Source organism: Myodes glareolus, chromosome 12, assembly GCF_982192425.1.
Source record: "Myodes glareolus chromosome 12, mMyoGla1.1, whole genome shotgun sequence".
Classification (NCBI taxonomy): domain Eukaryota; kingdom Metazoa; phylum Chordata; class Mammalia; order Rodentia; family Cricetidae; genus Myodes; species Myodes glareolus.
In genome coordinates, this window is record NC_142037.1 from 32,651,142 (window position 1) to 32,667,200 (window position 16,059).

Genomic DNA, 16,059 nt, shown 5'->3' on the forward strand with positions numbered 1-16,059 from the left:
TTATAGTTCACTTAGTGTCAGTCTGCTGACATATCAACTGAAGGGATTAATATGAACACTACTTGAGAAGGGATACAGTTAACACCAGCAGTCCAGCAAAAGTGAAAATTATAACCACACAAATAGAAACACTTTCATGAAAACCATCTTTTTTAAAAAAAAAATCTTATTCAGAAAAGAACTATTGGAAACTTAAGTAAACAGTTTGCACACATCAATTATTAGTGAGTGGGTTGACCAATGTTAAGAATGCAGAGCATACCATTAACATACCCAGCTCTGGGGATATGTTGATGGAAAAGTCAATTTTAGTGTTTGTCCCACTGTCATACTCATATGTCAAATTCCATAAGGTAAATCATTTACTTTGTATACTCAAATATCATGTTAGAAAGAATGCTGTCAAACTTCCACCTACACTGATCCACCAGCATCATATGAAATAATAAACGAGACTATAATTACAGTAGTAAGTATTGTTTTAGTTTTTATATCACATTTAAACAAGAAACAGTGGTATATAGTACTATGACTATCTAAAGCTTAAAGGGGATAGTTAGCAGAATCCGGAGTGTTGGAAGTATACACTTCAAGTACACAATGTACAGAATAAGGAGAAACTACACACTACATAAAAAAAATGCAAACCTATGAAATCAAAATTTGCAGAAACAGAACCAAAATACTATTCTATAGATTGTTCAAGAATCACACAAGGTCCACAGAAAAGACCCTGTCCTAACAAGACTCGGAGCAGAGTAAGGAAAAAGGCGGCACACTGAACAAGGACAGGAATAGATGCAAACAAGGCACATATGCCAGGAGGCAGGCTTGGACTCTGACCATAGCAGCCTTGCTGTGTAGCATCAGGTCTACTGGCAACTCAGTCCCTATCACGAGTCATAAGACATATTGCAGAGACAAAAATAAGCAAGTATAATTCTAGAACAACTCTATTTTCTACCTGCCACATGTTAACCACTGGCCTCACACTGAGCACCTACAATACGGCTACTAAAATCAAAGGGAAATTCATTCACTCCAGTTTTGCTAATATAAACCAGGAGAGCCTCAAACCTGTAATTCTCCCACACCAGCCTTCCATGTGGTGGATTACAGGTTTGCACTTCAACCTTGGATGGGATTAATGTCTTAATAGTTCATTCATTCATTCATCTTCTAGCTTTTAAAATGCATCTATTGTTTATTTGCATGAACAACTACACCGCTGAAAAATCCAAGCCCATCTACTTCTACATCTTACATACTCGAGCATTTCTAAGACTGCATCTCCATTGGAGCAGAACATATTGCTGAGAATCTCAGGGAGAGGCCGTGGGAATATCAGCAGTCTCATTACAACAGCCCTAGCAATCATATGTTATTTTCACTTTATTTCACCGCCATGACGATAGGGAACTTATCCATTCTTTAATAAACCTAACTGAAAATGGCCGCATAACCAGTGGCTACATACTGAATACAGCCATACTTAGAGAAGAACCTTGTTCTAAAGGCACAGAAAATATTCTCAAAAGATGAGAAAAATTTTTCCGTTAGGAAGAGATGATACAGGAGACATTCACAACAGACAGACAACCAAAAAAGAAAATCCCTCATCAAGCCATAATTCAAATACCAAATAAAGAAAATAAAGAATCTCAGCAGCAAGAACGAAAACATTAAGTCACTTATGGAGGCAGGCCCATCAGTTGCAGAACAGCAACTGAAACTTGCAAAGCCAGGTCTCAGTTCTGAAAGTAACAAACGCCAACGCAGACTACTACATCCAGCAAAACAATCTGTCATAACAAAAAGAAAAAGAAAAATTTTTCCCACAATTAAAACAAACTAAGCTGGGCTGGAGAGATGGCTTGGGGGTTATGAGCACTTCTAGAGGTCCTGAGTTCTAGTTCCAGTAACCACATGGTGGCTCACAACCATCTGTGAGATCTGGCACCCTCTTCTTCTGCACACAGACAGAAGGAAAAAAGGGAAGGAGGAAAGGAAGGAGGAAGGAGGGAGGGACAAGGGAAAGAGGGAGGAAGGCAGGCTAAAGCAATGTATGACCACAAGGTCAGCTTTCCAGAAGATATCTAAAGGGAGAGAAAAAGCAAGCCTATCCACAAGGCCACAGGAAGAATAAGTAACACTAGAGTAACAGTTAAAACAAGATGAAAAAAGCAACACACACACACACACCAAAATACATGCCTTTTCATAATGATTCTGAATATTAATGATCTCAATTCTCCCTTCAAAAGCCACAGATTATGACTGAATCAAAAAAATCATCTATTTGTTGACCCCAAGAAATGAAACTCACCACAAAAATCACCTTAAGGTGAAACAATGGTAAAAGGTATTCCAAGCAAGTACAAGCTTTAGTGCTGATAAAAATGGGCTTCAAGCCAGGTGGTGGTGGCACATGCCTTTAATCTCAGCACTTGGGAGGCAGGGGAAGGCAGATATCTGAGTTCAAGGCCAGCCTGGTCTACAAGAGCTAGTTCCTGGATAGGCTCCAAAGTTAGAGAAACACTGTCTCGAAAAACAAACAAAAAAACCAGGCTTCGAACCACAGCTACTGAGAAAAGATAAAAGGCCACTTCACACTGACTGGGAGACAATCCATCAAGGGGACAGTGTGATTCTAAAATCATATGCCCAAACACAACTGCACACCCAACTTCCTAAAACTACTAACGTGAAGTCACAGGCTAATCCCCGCACAACAGTCCCGCTGTCCCAAACTGACAAGTCACCCTATTATGAAAACAAAAACAGCACAGATCAAATGAACTCAAATAGACACCTATACAACATTCATTCCATACAAACACTGTAGGATATGGTTTCTTAGGAGCCCATGGAACTTTCCTTGAAAACTGATCACCTCTCTGTTTCAGACAGGAAGCAAGTCTTAACAAACACAGGAAAACAAAAACAACTCATTGCTTTCTATTTGATCACACTGGAGTAAGGTTCAAAGTTAACAGCAAAAGAAACTCATGAGCATAGACAACCTCATGAAAATTAAGTAGCACACTAAAATCAAGAAGAAAAGCATTTCTAGGGTCAAATAAAAAAAATTGTGGTATAATGTCCCGCAAGCCTTGTGTCAGAGAGATGGCAAACAACCTCTCACCTAAGAAAACATATAGTCAATAACTTAGAAAAGTCTCAAGGAAGTGGAAGAATTATCAGATGACTGACTGTTCTACCAAAGAGATGAGATAAACAAGTTTAAACACATCTACGAGGAGCAGTGAGACTGAAGTAGTAATTGAAAATCCCAACAAGGGACTAGGAGAGAACTCTCAAGTTGTCCCTTGACCTCTAAAAGTGTATACGGCGTATGTACACACACACCTAGAAACATATATAAATGGACGAATAATATTTGTCAAGATTGTTGGTACATACCTTTCAGTAGGCAGAGATAGCCAGATTACATAGTGATACCCATTTTGTGTCAAGGCGCTTAAAAAAAAGGTCTCCCAACCAAAATATGCCCAGTGCCAGATGGATTCATTGGAGAATTTTGCTTTGCTAATTATTCCATAAAATAGAAAAGGAAGGCACAGTACCTAAGTCTTTTTATTATAATAATATCACCTTGACACCAAAATTGTAACCCAGACCAACTACCCTGATATAAATCAGTAAATGTTATTAACTGGATTAAAGGACAGAAATCATATGGCCATCAAAAGAGATACAGAAAGGGCTTTTGACAAATTTCAACATCCCTTCATTCTAAAAGTCCTAAAGATAACTGGAATAAAAAGAATCTATCTCAACATAATACAGGCTATATAATACACACCTATAACCAACATTAAATGGGGGAAACCCTCAAAGTATTTACAATAAAATCAGAAATAAGACACTTCTATTCAATACAGAGATGGAATTCGTAGCTAGGGCAATATGACAGGAGAACCAGGGGCTCAGTGGTTAAATGCACTGGCTGCTCTTCTAAAAGGATCCACAACCAGTCCCCACCTCTTTTAACTCCAGATCCAGAAGATCTAATGCCCTCTTCTAAGCTCCACAGGCATCACGTATATACATGATGCATAGACAAACCACCCATAAACAGGGGCTGGTGAGATGGCTCAGTGGTTAAGAGCACTGGCTGTTCTTCCTGAGGTCCTGAGTTCAATTCCCAGCAACCACATGGTGGCTCACAACCACCTGTAATGGGATCTGGTGCCGTGCAGGCATACTTGCAGACAAGAGCACTCATAAATAAATAAATGAATAAAACTGCAAAGAAAAGTAGAAAAAAAGTATTAAAACAAAAAAGAAAAAAGACAAGAGGACCAAATAAAAGGAATATAAAAGGAGAGAAAAAGTCAAAGTATCTCCATTTGCCAAAGAATCTGTATCTAAGAGACTCAAAAATCTCCCCTAGAATTCTCAGATCTGATAAACACTTTGTGCAAAGTGGCAGGATACTAAATTAACATATACAAAGCAAGGACAAGCGTACTGAGAAAGCAACAACCCCCCTCAATTGCTAACACCAAGGATGTATGAAAAAGTTCCAGAACTACTTTGTAGGCTAATTTAAAAATGTAATTTTAATCAAGAATGAGTTTGAAGGACAGTGCCATTGAATGGACAATGCTGCTTCCAGAAAATTTAAGTTATGAAGTGAAAATCTCAACTCAAGGACTGGGTTATCTCCCAAGTCATTTGTTGGGGAGGTCCCAGAAACACCCAAAACAACACAGGCAATTGTCATTGCTCTTCATTATCCACCATAACTGATGGAAAGATCCTATTGCCAAAACACCACCAACTAATTGAAGGACACAGAAATGAACAGGAACTGATAGAGAAACTTCGCTGCTTCCTTACAGGGGAGGTGCTAGATATCAGTGTTTTTTTGTTTGTTTGTTTGTTTTGTTTTGTTTTTTGATTTTTCGAGAAAGGGTTTCTCTGTAGTTTTGATGACTGTCCTGGAACTAGCTCTTGTAGACCAGGCCTGCCTTTGCCTCCCGTGCTGGGATTAAAGGCATGCGCCACCACTGCCCGGCAACATCGGTGTTCTTAACCAGCACTGGGCCTTGCATGCTATACCACCAACCTTAACAAACATGATATGCCTACTTAACACAATGTCGTGGCTGTTACACAGGTAACCAACTACTTTGCAGTTAATTTAAGGTCTGTGTCACAGGAGGTAATTCATGCCTGGTGCTGTAAACTTGGTCAGAGGCCCATAGTTTGGAAGGTTATAGGTTGAAGGTGGGAGGTCAGGGGGTGGTTCTACTATGCTGCTTGGCTAAATGTTCATGCTGTCAAACAGCCTTCTAAATGTTTGTGCTTACACCCATAGGTTTGTTACACTCTCAACAACTTTGGTCAGAGAAGCTTTTTGCAGTGGGCAGAATAATATAGACTAGCTGTTGTGAAATATTATTTTAAGATGTGTTACATTTGTTTATGCTGTGGAACATTTGTTTAATAATGCAAATGTGTTGCATTCTTTTATATTGTATTTGTTTAACTCTGAAGCAGTGCTATTTTGCCTTTTTAAAACACCAGATTACTCCAATAAAGAGCTGAATGGTCAATACCTTGGCAGGAAAGGATAGGTGGGGCTGGCAGGCAGAGAGAAATCTGAAAGAGGAAGAAGGGAGAGGAGGAGGATTCAAGGGTCCATCACCCAGCTACACAGCCAGCCAGGGAGTAATAAGTAAGGAAAGGTATACAGAAACAAAGATAAAAGCCCAGACGAAAGGGTACATGGGATAATTTAAGTTAAGAAAAGTTGGCAAGACACAAGCTAAGCTAAGGCAAGGCATTAATAAGTAAGAATAAGACTCCATGTGTGATTTATTTGGAAGCTGTATAGCGGGTTCCAAGAGAAAAGAGTAAAGGAACAACTTATCACAATTAGTAACTGATTTAAGGGACTATGAGTTTCAGCCATAAATATATTCTCCTCACACCTACCCTCGCCTTAATAAACATCCCAGAAAAGATGGAAAAAATGTAAGAGCCAGAAGTTGGGGAAGAATGTCATGAAATGTTTTCTGGACATGATCAGACCACTGTACCAAGTAAATTCACAGTAGAGTGGAGGTTACATGCACAAGATTTAAACAAATCAGTCAGCATCCAGCACAGATGAGAGGACACTTAGATTCCACCTCTAGCTGAAGATCTATTGGCAACTGGTGAATGCTGGGGGAGGGAGGAATCAGTTTTCTTTCTGGATATAGCCAGCGGTAGGTTGCACAGAATTCAGTGGATGGACCCATGCACTAACTGGACTTTGGTCTTATAAAATAAGGAAAGAAGAGAAAGGAGACAGACAGGAAGGGTCAGAGGGAGCTTGAGGGAAGAATGCAAGGTAGAAATGTTCAAAAATATGTATGCAAGAATGAAATTCAAGAAATAAACAAAAAACATTGATTAAAAGAAAGAAACCAATAAGGTGTAGTGGTGCACACCTTTAATCCCAGCACTTGGGATGCAGAGGCAGGAGGATCTCTGTGACTTCAAGGCCAGTCTGGTCTACAGCTAGGAGGTCAGCTAGAGTGTCAGTTAAGACAAGACCCTGTCTCAAAAGAAAACAAGGAACCCAGTTACTCCAACTGCTCACCACCTCACCTGAGCATCCATGGAAACAATAAACCCATTACAAATCAAAAGGCAGCTAGCTGTCCAGTCTTCTAAAACTTATACTGTTAATATCAAGAAAGGAACTTTCAGATATCTTCTTTGATGTCAAAACCTATTTAAACTTGTAAAAACAGATTAGGAAGATGGGTCATCTATTTCAGGACACACCCAAGAATTTGTTGAACATACCATGGCTGTGATTGCCTCAAGGAAAGCTCTTTACTTTTGTGCCTCAATTTCCCTACTAAAATAAGCAATATGACCCTGTTACAGAACTTTTTAACATTTAACTTAAAAATTAGGAAAAGATTATCTTAACTTTATATGAATCCCTCAGATCTTGCACATAAACACAAGAGACCCAAATTTATCCCTTAAGACACAGCTTAAAGAATGCAAAATTAATTAGCAGAAGTATCTCAATTAATACCAACAAGATAAAGTTTCAGATGAAAAATCACCACTGTTACATAACCTATAACTTAAAAACATATTTCATACTAAGTAATTCTGAAAATGCATATTAACCAATAAATTATTTTCTTATCACGGGGTCATTACCAAAAGTTAGCAATTCTGCTTATTCATTCGTACAACAGTACTTAATTCCAAAAAGCACTTTAGAATCTTCACAGAATTTTTAGAAAATTTCTTTTCTTAAAAGAACATTAGTCAGCTGGGCGGTGGTGGTGCACGCCCTTAATCCCAGCACTCAGGAGGCACAGGCAGGCGGATCTCCATGAGTTTGAGGCCGGCCTGGTCTACAAGAGCTAACTAGGACAGGCACCAAAAACTCCAGAGAAACCCTGTCTCGAAAATCCAAAAGAAAAAAAAATTAGTCATTTCTTTTTATTGTGGGTGTGTCACATTAAAAAACCAGAGGAACCTGTAGGTGTCTGTCTTCTCCTCCTGTCATGTGAGTCCTGAGGATCAAGCTGTCAGTCAACAAGCTTGGCTGAAGGACCTCTACTCACTTTGCTGTCTCACCAGGCTGAAACTACTCTCTAACATGGATTTCTGGGGCATTTCCTAACATACTTATACTATTTAAACAATTTCCTGTAAGTATGTCAGGTTTTCAATACCCATCACTATCACTGGGGCTTTTAGAAAGATTTTAGAATACTTTGAAAACTAACAAACTCACATAAAAGCAAACATTTGCCCCACTTTGTCCTAAATTCTCACCTTTTTATATCTGACTTGACTTCTATAACAATTTAACACTTACAGAAGGTGGAAATGACTTCACGCAAAATATTTCCCAGTTAGCTTTTAGCTGACAACTTCCACTTTAAAATAGCAGTGACACAGTGACCTCAGTGAGGAACCTAAACCCCAGAAAAGCCTAGATACATTACCCTTTGCCATCTAGATTAAATATAGTAATCATTATTGATTTTGAAGTTTCTCTTTAAACTGGCTGTAGTGGCACACATCCACAATCCCAGGACTTAGAAACTTAGAAAATTAGAGTCAGAAGACTCAAGGTCAAATTCCCTGCCAAATTCATCTTGGACCTCAGCTGTATGATATACCATTTCATTAATAATAATAATAATAATAATTTCTTAAGGGCAAAGAATGCCTACTATAAGGTCTTAAAGTAATAAAAGTAACATTCAAATTTTGGGGGATCTACCACAAAGGCAAAGGAGGGGGGGAATGAAAAGATATGCCAGAAGTACTGGATATTAGCTATTCTATTTCTAACTTGACATTTTTATTTGTGAAAAATAAAAGAAGCAAGTTCCATCACACCTCTAAGTATTTAAAGATAAATATGGTCAAATCTCTAGCTGTTTGCAGCATAACAATGGGCTGGGGAGTGTGGCTCAGTTGGCACACTGCTTGCCTAGCATAAAGTCCTGGGTTCAATCCCCACCACAAATAAAACTGGGCATGGTGGCATAGACCCATAATCACCCAGAAGTGCAGGCAAGGTCATCAGAAGTTCAAAGTCATCCTTGGATAACTTTAAGGCCAGTCAGAACTATCTGACACTCGGCCTCAAAACAAAACCAGAAACAGAAAATTGATTAAGTCTCCCTTCCCACCAAGATCAGGCAAAGGCTCTTGAATATCGTTTTTCTTACTTTCTTCCAACCAAAAAAAAAAAAAAAAAAAAAAGATTAAATTTAAAAATAAATAAAAGGAGACATTTAGTGTTTGTGCATCTTCTATTCAGACACTATTAATCATTTCTTTTAAAATTAAATTACCTACCTCACGGGGGTGGTTGTGAGGATTAATTCATTAGTGTTTCTAAAGCACTTTGAGATCCTCAGGTCAAAGGCGCTATAGAAGTGCAAAGTAGTAGTATTATTACTAGATTCTTTGCTTATTTAAGGAATTTCACAATCCTTTAAAACCTTACCCTGAGTTTTGATTTAGACATTTATTTGTAATATCCTGTAATTTATCAACATTAAATTCTTTTGAGTATGTTATAGACAGACAGGGACAGATGTTTCAAAGCCAATTTTCTTAAATGTTACACCTTGACCTAAAATGGCTGGAACAAGCTTGGAAATATCCAGTATGACAAACTATGAGAAACCCTGTCAGGAAGATTTACAAGTGTGCATAAGTTGTGAGAAAAACAAAACCGAAATGTACTTAACTACAGAGTCTGTTTTAAATTTTCATTCATAAAAGAGAAAAGGAAACAGTATCCAACTTGTAAAAGCTAGCACTGTGATGATACATTAATTACATTCACATATGTGGAAGTGCAATGCAGACATTTAAGATCCAGTAACAGTTTTCCTATGAACTGAGTAAAATAATTTGGCTGAATTTCTTCCAGTCAACCTCACTCTCAATTACACAGAACAGCTAATCCTTGAGAGAAGGTCAATTTATCACTGAGGGAAAAGCCTTCAAATCTAGTTCAATCTTGGATTAATGAACGACTTCCTACTTTCTGTTCTCTAACCAAAGGTTTTTTTACAATTAAAGTGGGTTTTCAAATAAAAGCAACAAAGGCATACACACACACACAAAGCTAAGAGACACCATGAGCTATGTGCACACAGAATATTTACTCAGGGTTTTCAAGTGTCACTACCCTGAGGGATTTCTACAACACAAACTTCAGTCTCAAGATCCAACTGAAAAGGGGACAGTGAACTTTCACCACTTACCTCCTGCTCTTGTTGAAAGATGACAACTCTCCCACCTTTATCTCCTGTTGCTAGCAATTCTCCAGAATGATTAAACTCTACTGTAGAAATTATATCTGCTGTATAATTGAAACAAAACAAAAAGACATCAGTTTTTGTCCCCCAACTCGCTGAGGGTGTTCCTAACAACACTCTAGATCTATGTATCAGCCTGGTATCACCAAAAATGAGATCCAAGGTTCTTTTGTAAGCACTTTCATTTGGGGGGGGGGGGGAAATCCCCAAAATAAACCGACACAAAACCATTCCACCAATCAAGAACACATTAATAAATGCCAGATTTGTAACTATTTCTCTTAATTTGTGAATACAAAGAAATCAACCACATATTTGTGGGATTGTGTTTTGTTGGTCGGGATTATTATCACCATGTGTTCAGTGACTTGTAGAGGAATGAACATGCCAAGTTGTGCATGTGGAACTCAGAGGATAACTTTGTGGAACAGGTTCTCCCCTTCCATCTTCACACAGGCTCCAGGGACTGGATTTAGGTTTCCAGGCTTGCACTACAAGCGCACTACCCACTGAGCCATCTTGAAAGTCCAGTTGGAGAGGGTTGTTTTTGGTGGTAGTGGCAGTTGTTTTTTGGTTTTGTTTTGTTTTTGTTAACACCATTGAACAATGATTATTTTGTGACAAAATATTGTTTGTTGGTTTTGTCAAGACTAGAAAAGTAGCTCAAAGCTGGCCTTAAACTTGCTATCCTACTCCCTGAGCCTCTTGAATGCTGGAGTTACATCACACATGGCTTATTTATATGCTTTTGTTGAGCATGAGAATTTTTTTTTTTTTTTGGTTTGAGACAAGGTTTCTCAGTATAGCCTTGACTGTTCTGGAATTTGCTCTGTAGACCAGACTGGCCTTGAACTCAGAGAAATCCACCTGACTCTGCCTCCCAAAAGAGCAATGGAATTAAAGGTAAGCGTCACCATCTTTTTCTTTTTATTTATTGTGTATACAATGTTCTGCCTGCATGTATACCTGCAGGCCAGAAGAGAGCACCAGATCTCATTACAGAGGGTTGTAAATCACGATGTGGTTGCTGGGAATTAAACTCAGGATCTCTAGAAGATGCAGTCAATGCTCTTAACCACTGAGCCATCTCTCCAACACCCCATTTTTGCTACTGTTATGTTGGAGGGGTTACTATGGATCAAACTTTCAAGATTCAAGTATGTGAGGCAAGTGTCTATCTCTCCTGCTAGGCTTGCTTATACAAATCCAAAGCCTCCAAAATTAAGGCAGAAAGAGGCCAATGTGGCCTACATGTCTCAAAAACAAAGAGCCAACAAAAATTTAAAATACATATGGGGGAGGGAACATTTTCAATGCAAAATTAATTTCAGATGGATTTCTAAAAGACATAAATCCAAACAGTATTCTCAAATATCAGCAATACACTCTTGGATACAAAGAAAATAAACATGTTTATTAAAATACATAACATTATGACAAAGAATTATATCATGAAAGCTACCAGCATGAGGAATACCTTTACGATTTTAAAACTAACTATTCCATGTTTTATAAAAACAAAAATAATGGCAGCACTGTCAGAATCATTACATTAAATGTGATGTATGGTCCAGCACAGAACATTGAGTTATGTTCTCATAAATAAGAAATGGCAAAGACCATAATACTTTTTTTAAAGGGAAGGAATCTAAGGACAATAAAAATGTCACTTTACAGCAAAGACTGTGTTGTCTTACTAATCTTAGAACATTCTAATATGGTTAAAGGTGAGTCTCCCAAACATTTAATGAATGTTAAATAACACACACTTAACACACAGAAAAATTTTAGACAGTGATTTTCAAATTATGCAACAAAAGAAGTCTTTAAAAGACATCATTGGGTGGGAGGTGAAAGGAATCGAAGGGGGTAAGGAGTGAGAACTGGAATTTGATAGCTTAAAAAAAAAAGAAAGAAAAGGCATCATCAGTTTGTACACCAACTCAAACTGAGGAGTTTATAATTCTATGAACACAGCAACTCCTTTCTAAACTCATCATCCAGGTTTGCCCTTTGCAAATGGAATAATCACTCTTTTGAGGGTGATATGCAGACGGTGAGACTGACAGCAGCAGCAGTAGTTGCTGCATTAGTGGCCTGTTTTGACCTTGTCTGTTCTTGCTTTGTCGTCTACGTCTCTGAAGGTCTTATGTGGCATAATAAACAAAATACAATGATCAGATAGCCAAGAATTCAAAATTTCAACGCTCGTTTTAAAACCCAAGGGGAAACATACACTTGTAGCAAATGTAAACTATAATAATTAGTGACAACTGCTGCACAGTAATGGACCAAACTATCAGCCTTATCATTTTTAAAGTATTTCAGTTCTGAGTTGTGAGGCAAAACAGGTTTTATAATTTTAAGTGAGGATTACTTTCCAAAGAAGTAATTTGAAAGAAAGCAAGAAGTACAGACATGTAAGATTTCTATAATGGAAGAAAAGCTGAACATATTTTAAATATCCAATACCTAAGAGATGAAAAAGGCACTTCTATAGTCACAGGCTGGAAAGTATGGACTACCAATGTCTTTATAAGCATATATAAAAACTGGAATCCAGCAGCAAATTAAAACCAAAAGCTATTTACCAGTTAGCCATTTTCAGAGAATGTCTGACAACTCTAGTTCTTATATAAAAATAACTGGATACACATTAAATCAATAAAATAAACAGCTTGTTGATACAAAATGATATTAAACACATTAATAGACAGATATGTGAAACTACCATGTGGGCATGAAATATGTTCATTTCCTATTCATAGCACTATTGTATTGTTTTTGTATTTTCCATGTACAGATGAACAAAGGGAAAATCTAGAGATAATTAAATTAGGGAGTGGTGCTATAGATAAGCATCAAGTGTCAAAGCCAGGATTCAAATTTAGCAGCCATAGGGTTACAGTAGCAGCATAGGATTCTGTAAATCGTGGAATGAAGGTAAAGGAATACTGGGTAAGTATTTATTCATTTGCTGCCCCCCCCCACACACACTAAAGTGCCTGTATTCAAAGCACTTAGAACCAAACAAATCAACTTCTTACCTTTGTAATGACTAAGTAATAACTAAGCACTTGATGTAGCACCTGCTACAGAGTCAAGGTACTGAGGGCACAGGGTACTTAAACATCCTAAATTCTACCTCTGCAAGAAAGTAGGACACAAGAATGTATCCACAAGGAAGAAAACAAAGAGAGGTAGGCAGGTGCGCACGCACACACAAACACACCAACCAAGGAGTTAGATAAACAGCTCAGTGGGTCAAGTGCCAGTCTAAATGAGTTCAAGGTTCAGTGAGAAGTCCCATCTCAAAAATAAGACAGAGTGACAAGACTAACAGCATTGTCTAGCTTACACATGCACATGCCACATACATGCACACACCACATACATGAGTACACACAAATAAATATAACATACACAAAATAGGAGCCACGCATGGTAGAACAAGTCTATGATTCCAGCCCTCAGAAGGTAAAGGCAGGAGGACTGTCCTGTTTGAGGTCAGCTTGGTCTACCACAGGGAGCTCTAGGCTAGCAAGTTACATGGCTACCCTGCTAAAAAAAATAAATAAATGAAGCCAAAGGCAAAATGAATCCTATCACATGAAGACCAAATATAGAGATGCCTCCTCATTTTAAACTTAAACAGGACCGAGTGTAGCTCAGGGGCAGAGCACATTCATAGCACACAGGAGCCTGTGATCCCCAAAAGCAACAGGTAAAAAGTACAAATGGCCAGCTAATAGTGGCACATGCCTTTAATCCCAGCACTCAGGAGGCGAAAGCAGGTGGATCTCTTCCGAGTTCGAGTACAGCCTGATCTACGGAGTTCCAGAACAGACAGGGCTACATAAGAAAAACCCTGTCTTGAAAACCTAAATATTAAAAAGTACAAATAAAAGGAAGAAAACTCAACTTGGATAAATTGCTGAAGTGTCTAAACATCTAGGTTGTAGGGTCCCACAAACTGCACTTCAAAATGGAAAATAAGGCCAAGCTCATGTTGAGCTATGTTCCCAGCTATTTTTGCTTCTTTAATTGTACTTTTAAATCTCATAAACTTCAGGGAAGATAATTTTTAATCCTACTTCTGGGAACTATTATTATTTTAGTATCTCAGCAAAGGACACTGTGTGATTGTGTACGCTCAATACCAAAAGGCAGATATATACCCTAACCCTGCCTATAATACCAGTTGTTCTAAAAATGTTACAAAGCAGGTTTGATGCTTTTTGGACAAAATAAAGACAATCAGGAAACTGGAAACAAATGACCAGAGTTTAGACAAGTAGTTAGGTAATAGATATGAAAGTCATTACTATACCATTTCCATGGAAACACCAGAATACCTCTACATACTACCAAAATGAGAAAGAAATCAAAAAGTTTTCTGCTGACAAAGCAATCAGCACTTATAGATACTGCACAACACTGCAAACCCACAGGAGGTACAGCATTTTTGGCACAGTGATTGTGAACCTTCAGTGTTAACCTGATCAAATTTTTAAACATTACCTCCCAATGTCTGTGTTTTCAGAATAGTTTAACTGAGGAGGTAAAACCCACAGGTGACAACCATCTCAAGGGTTGTGTCCCAAGCTAAATAAAACCAAGGGAGAGGAAATGTGGACTTTGATTCCTGACTGTGGACACAGGATTAACAGTCACCATTGCCTTCCCTAGTATGAGACTATACACCATAAGCCAAAGCAAGCAAGTCAGTAACCAATAGGAATGACACGACACTGAGGATATGGTCACTGTTCTGCTCTACCAATAGGCAATGGTATCAGTGTTAAGGCCTGGATTTTTCTTTCACAGAGCATGTGCTTTGATAAACAAAGAGGTAATTTAATTAATCTAGGAGAAACAAGAATACAATGACTGGAGAAAAACATCATTTCATTAGGAAACTTCTAATACAGAAAATTAAAGTCTTAAAAGACCACATATCTATGGGGCTGGAGAGATGGCTCAGTAGTTAAGAGCATTGCCTGCTCTTCCAAAGGTCCTGAGTTCAATTCCCAGCAACCACATGGTGGCTCACAACCACCTGTAATGAGGTCTGGTGCCCTCTGCTGACCTGCAAGCATAATGCAGACAGAATATTGTACACATAATAAATAAATAAATAAATAAACAAACAAACAAACAAATAAATAAATAAAACCACATATCTGCAGAAGTGCCCAGTTTTTCCTAGGACCATGGCCTTCACTAGATAAGCTGGAGTTTAACTATACTCATCTAGGGTCTCACATGACCTTGGTTAGCCTCTTTCAAGAGTGTGACGTGACAATAATGACCCATATCCCAAGGTCCTCTTTTCACACGGTCATACTTGGGTACCATGTAGCCAGAGCATGAACCCCTAGAAGACAAACTATATTCAAGCTACCACAGGCTTTCCTCCGCATTGCTACAGAGCAGCCTGCTGTTGTTGCTCGACTGTAATAATATAATAGCAGTGATTCACTTTTCAAACATTTAACAGTAACTAACCACATAAGCCTCTTCAGAAACTTGCTTTCAGTTTTAAACGTAGAGAAGGTCACAGATGCTATGTGGGGAGATCCTGGAGACACCTTTCCGAGCTCCTACCACTGCACTGCTAGGGTGGGTTTGGCACATTTCAAATGAACTTGATAGTACTGTTATTCAGAATTTCCCTCTTGTACCTTTTCTTCAATACGTCCTTCAGGTTACCCTATTACAGTGTCATGTCTCCCTAGCTTCCTCGACCTATGAGTTTCTCAAATTACCTTGTCTTTGACGAACTTGACAATTCCGGGAGTCCTTGGCAGTATACAACAGGATACCCCCCAATCTAAAATTAAAATGTATTTTATTTTTTCATGGTAAGGCTACAATTGTGGGTTTCTGGCACGAAGATCAGAGATGTCAGTGTACCAATTCATGCCACAGTGTTACTATGGTACATCCTCTTAATGGTCAGAAAATGTCCCTAACAAGTATTTGAACATATAGTCCCCAATTGGTAGCACTGTTTAATAAGGAGGTATATTTTGCTGGACCAAGTATGCCACTGTAGGTGGGATTTGACAGCTCACAGTCTCACATCACTTCATTCTCTCTACTGGAGGTAGCATTGGAAGCTGAGGACATGCATTTGACACCATGACTCCCACACCATTACAACTCTCCCTTTGGAAATGAGATCCAAAATAAACTTTTCTTCCTCTAAGTTACATTG

The 16,059-nt window shown here is 38.4% G+C and overlaps 1 protein-coding gene across 1 annotated transcript in view; it reads right to left on the bottom strand.

Annotated features, from left to right (window-relative positions):
• Ppp2r2a (protein phosphatase 2 regulatory subunit Balpha) overlaps window positions 1-16,059 on the bottom strand; it is a 55,613-nt gene that overhangs the window by 14,648 nt on the left and 24,906 nt on the right. The window contains exon 3 of the mRNA XM_048421820.3: window positions 9,786-9,883. Coding sequence (XP_048277777.1) covers window positions 9,786-9,883 — 98 coding nt within the window. The remainder of the gene's footprint in view (window positions 1-9,785; window positions 9,884-16,059) is intronic.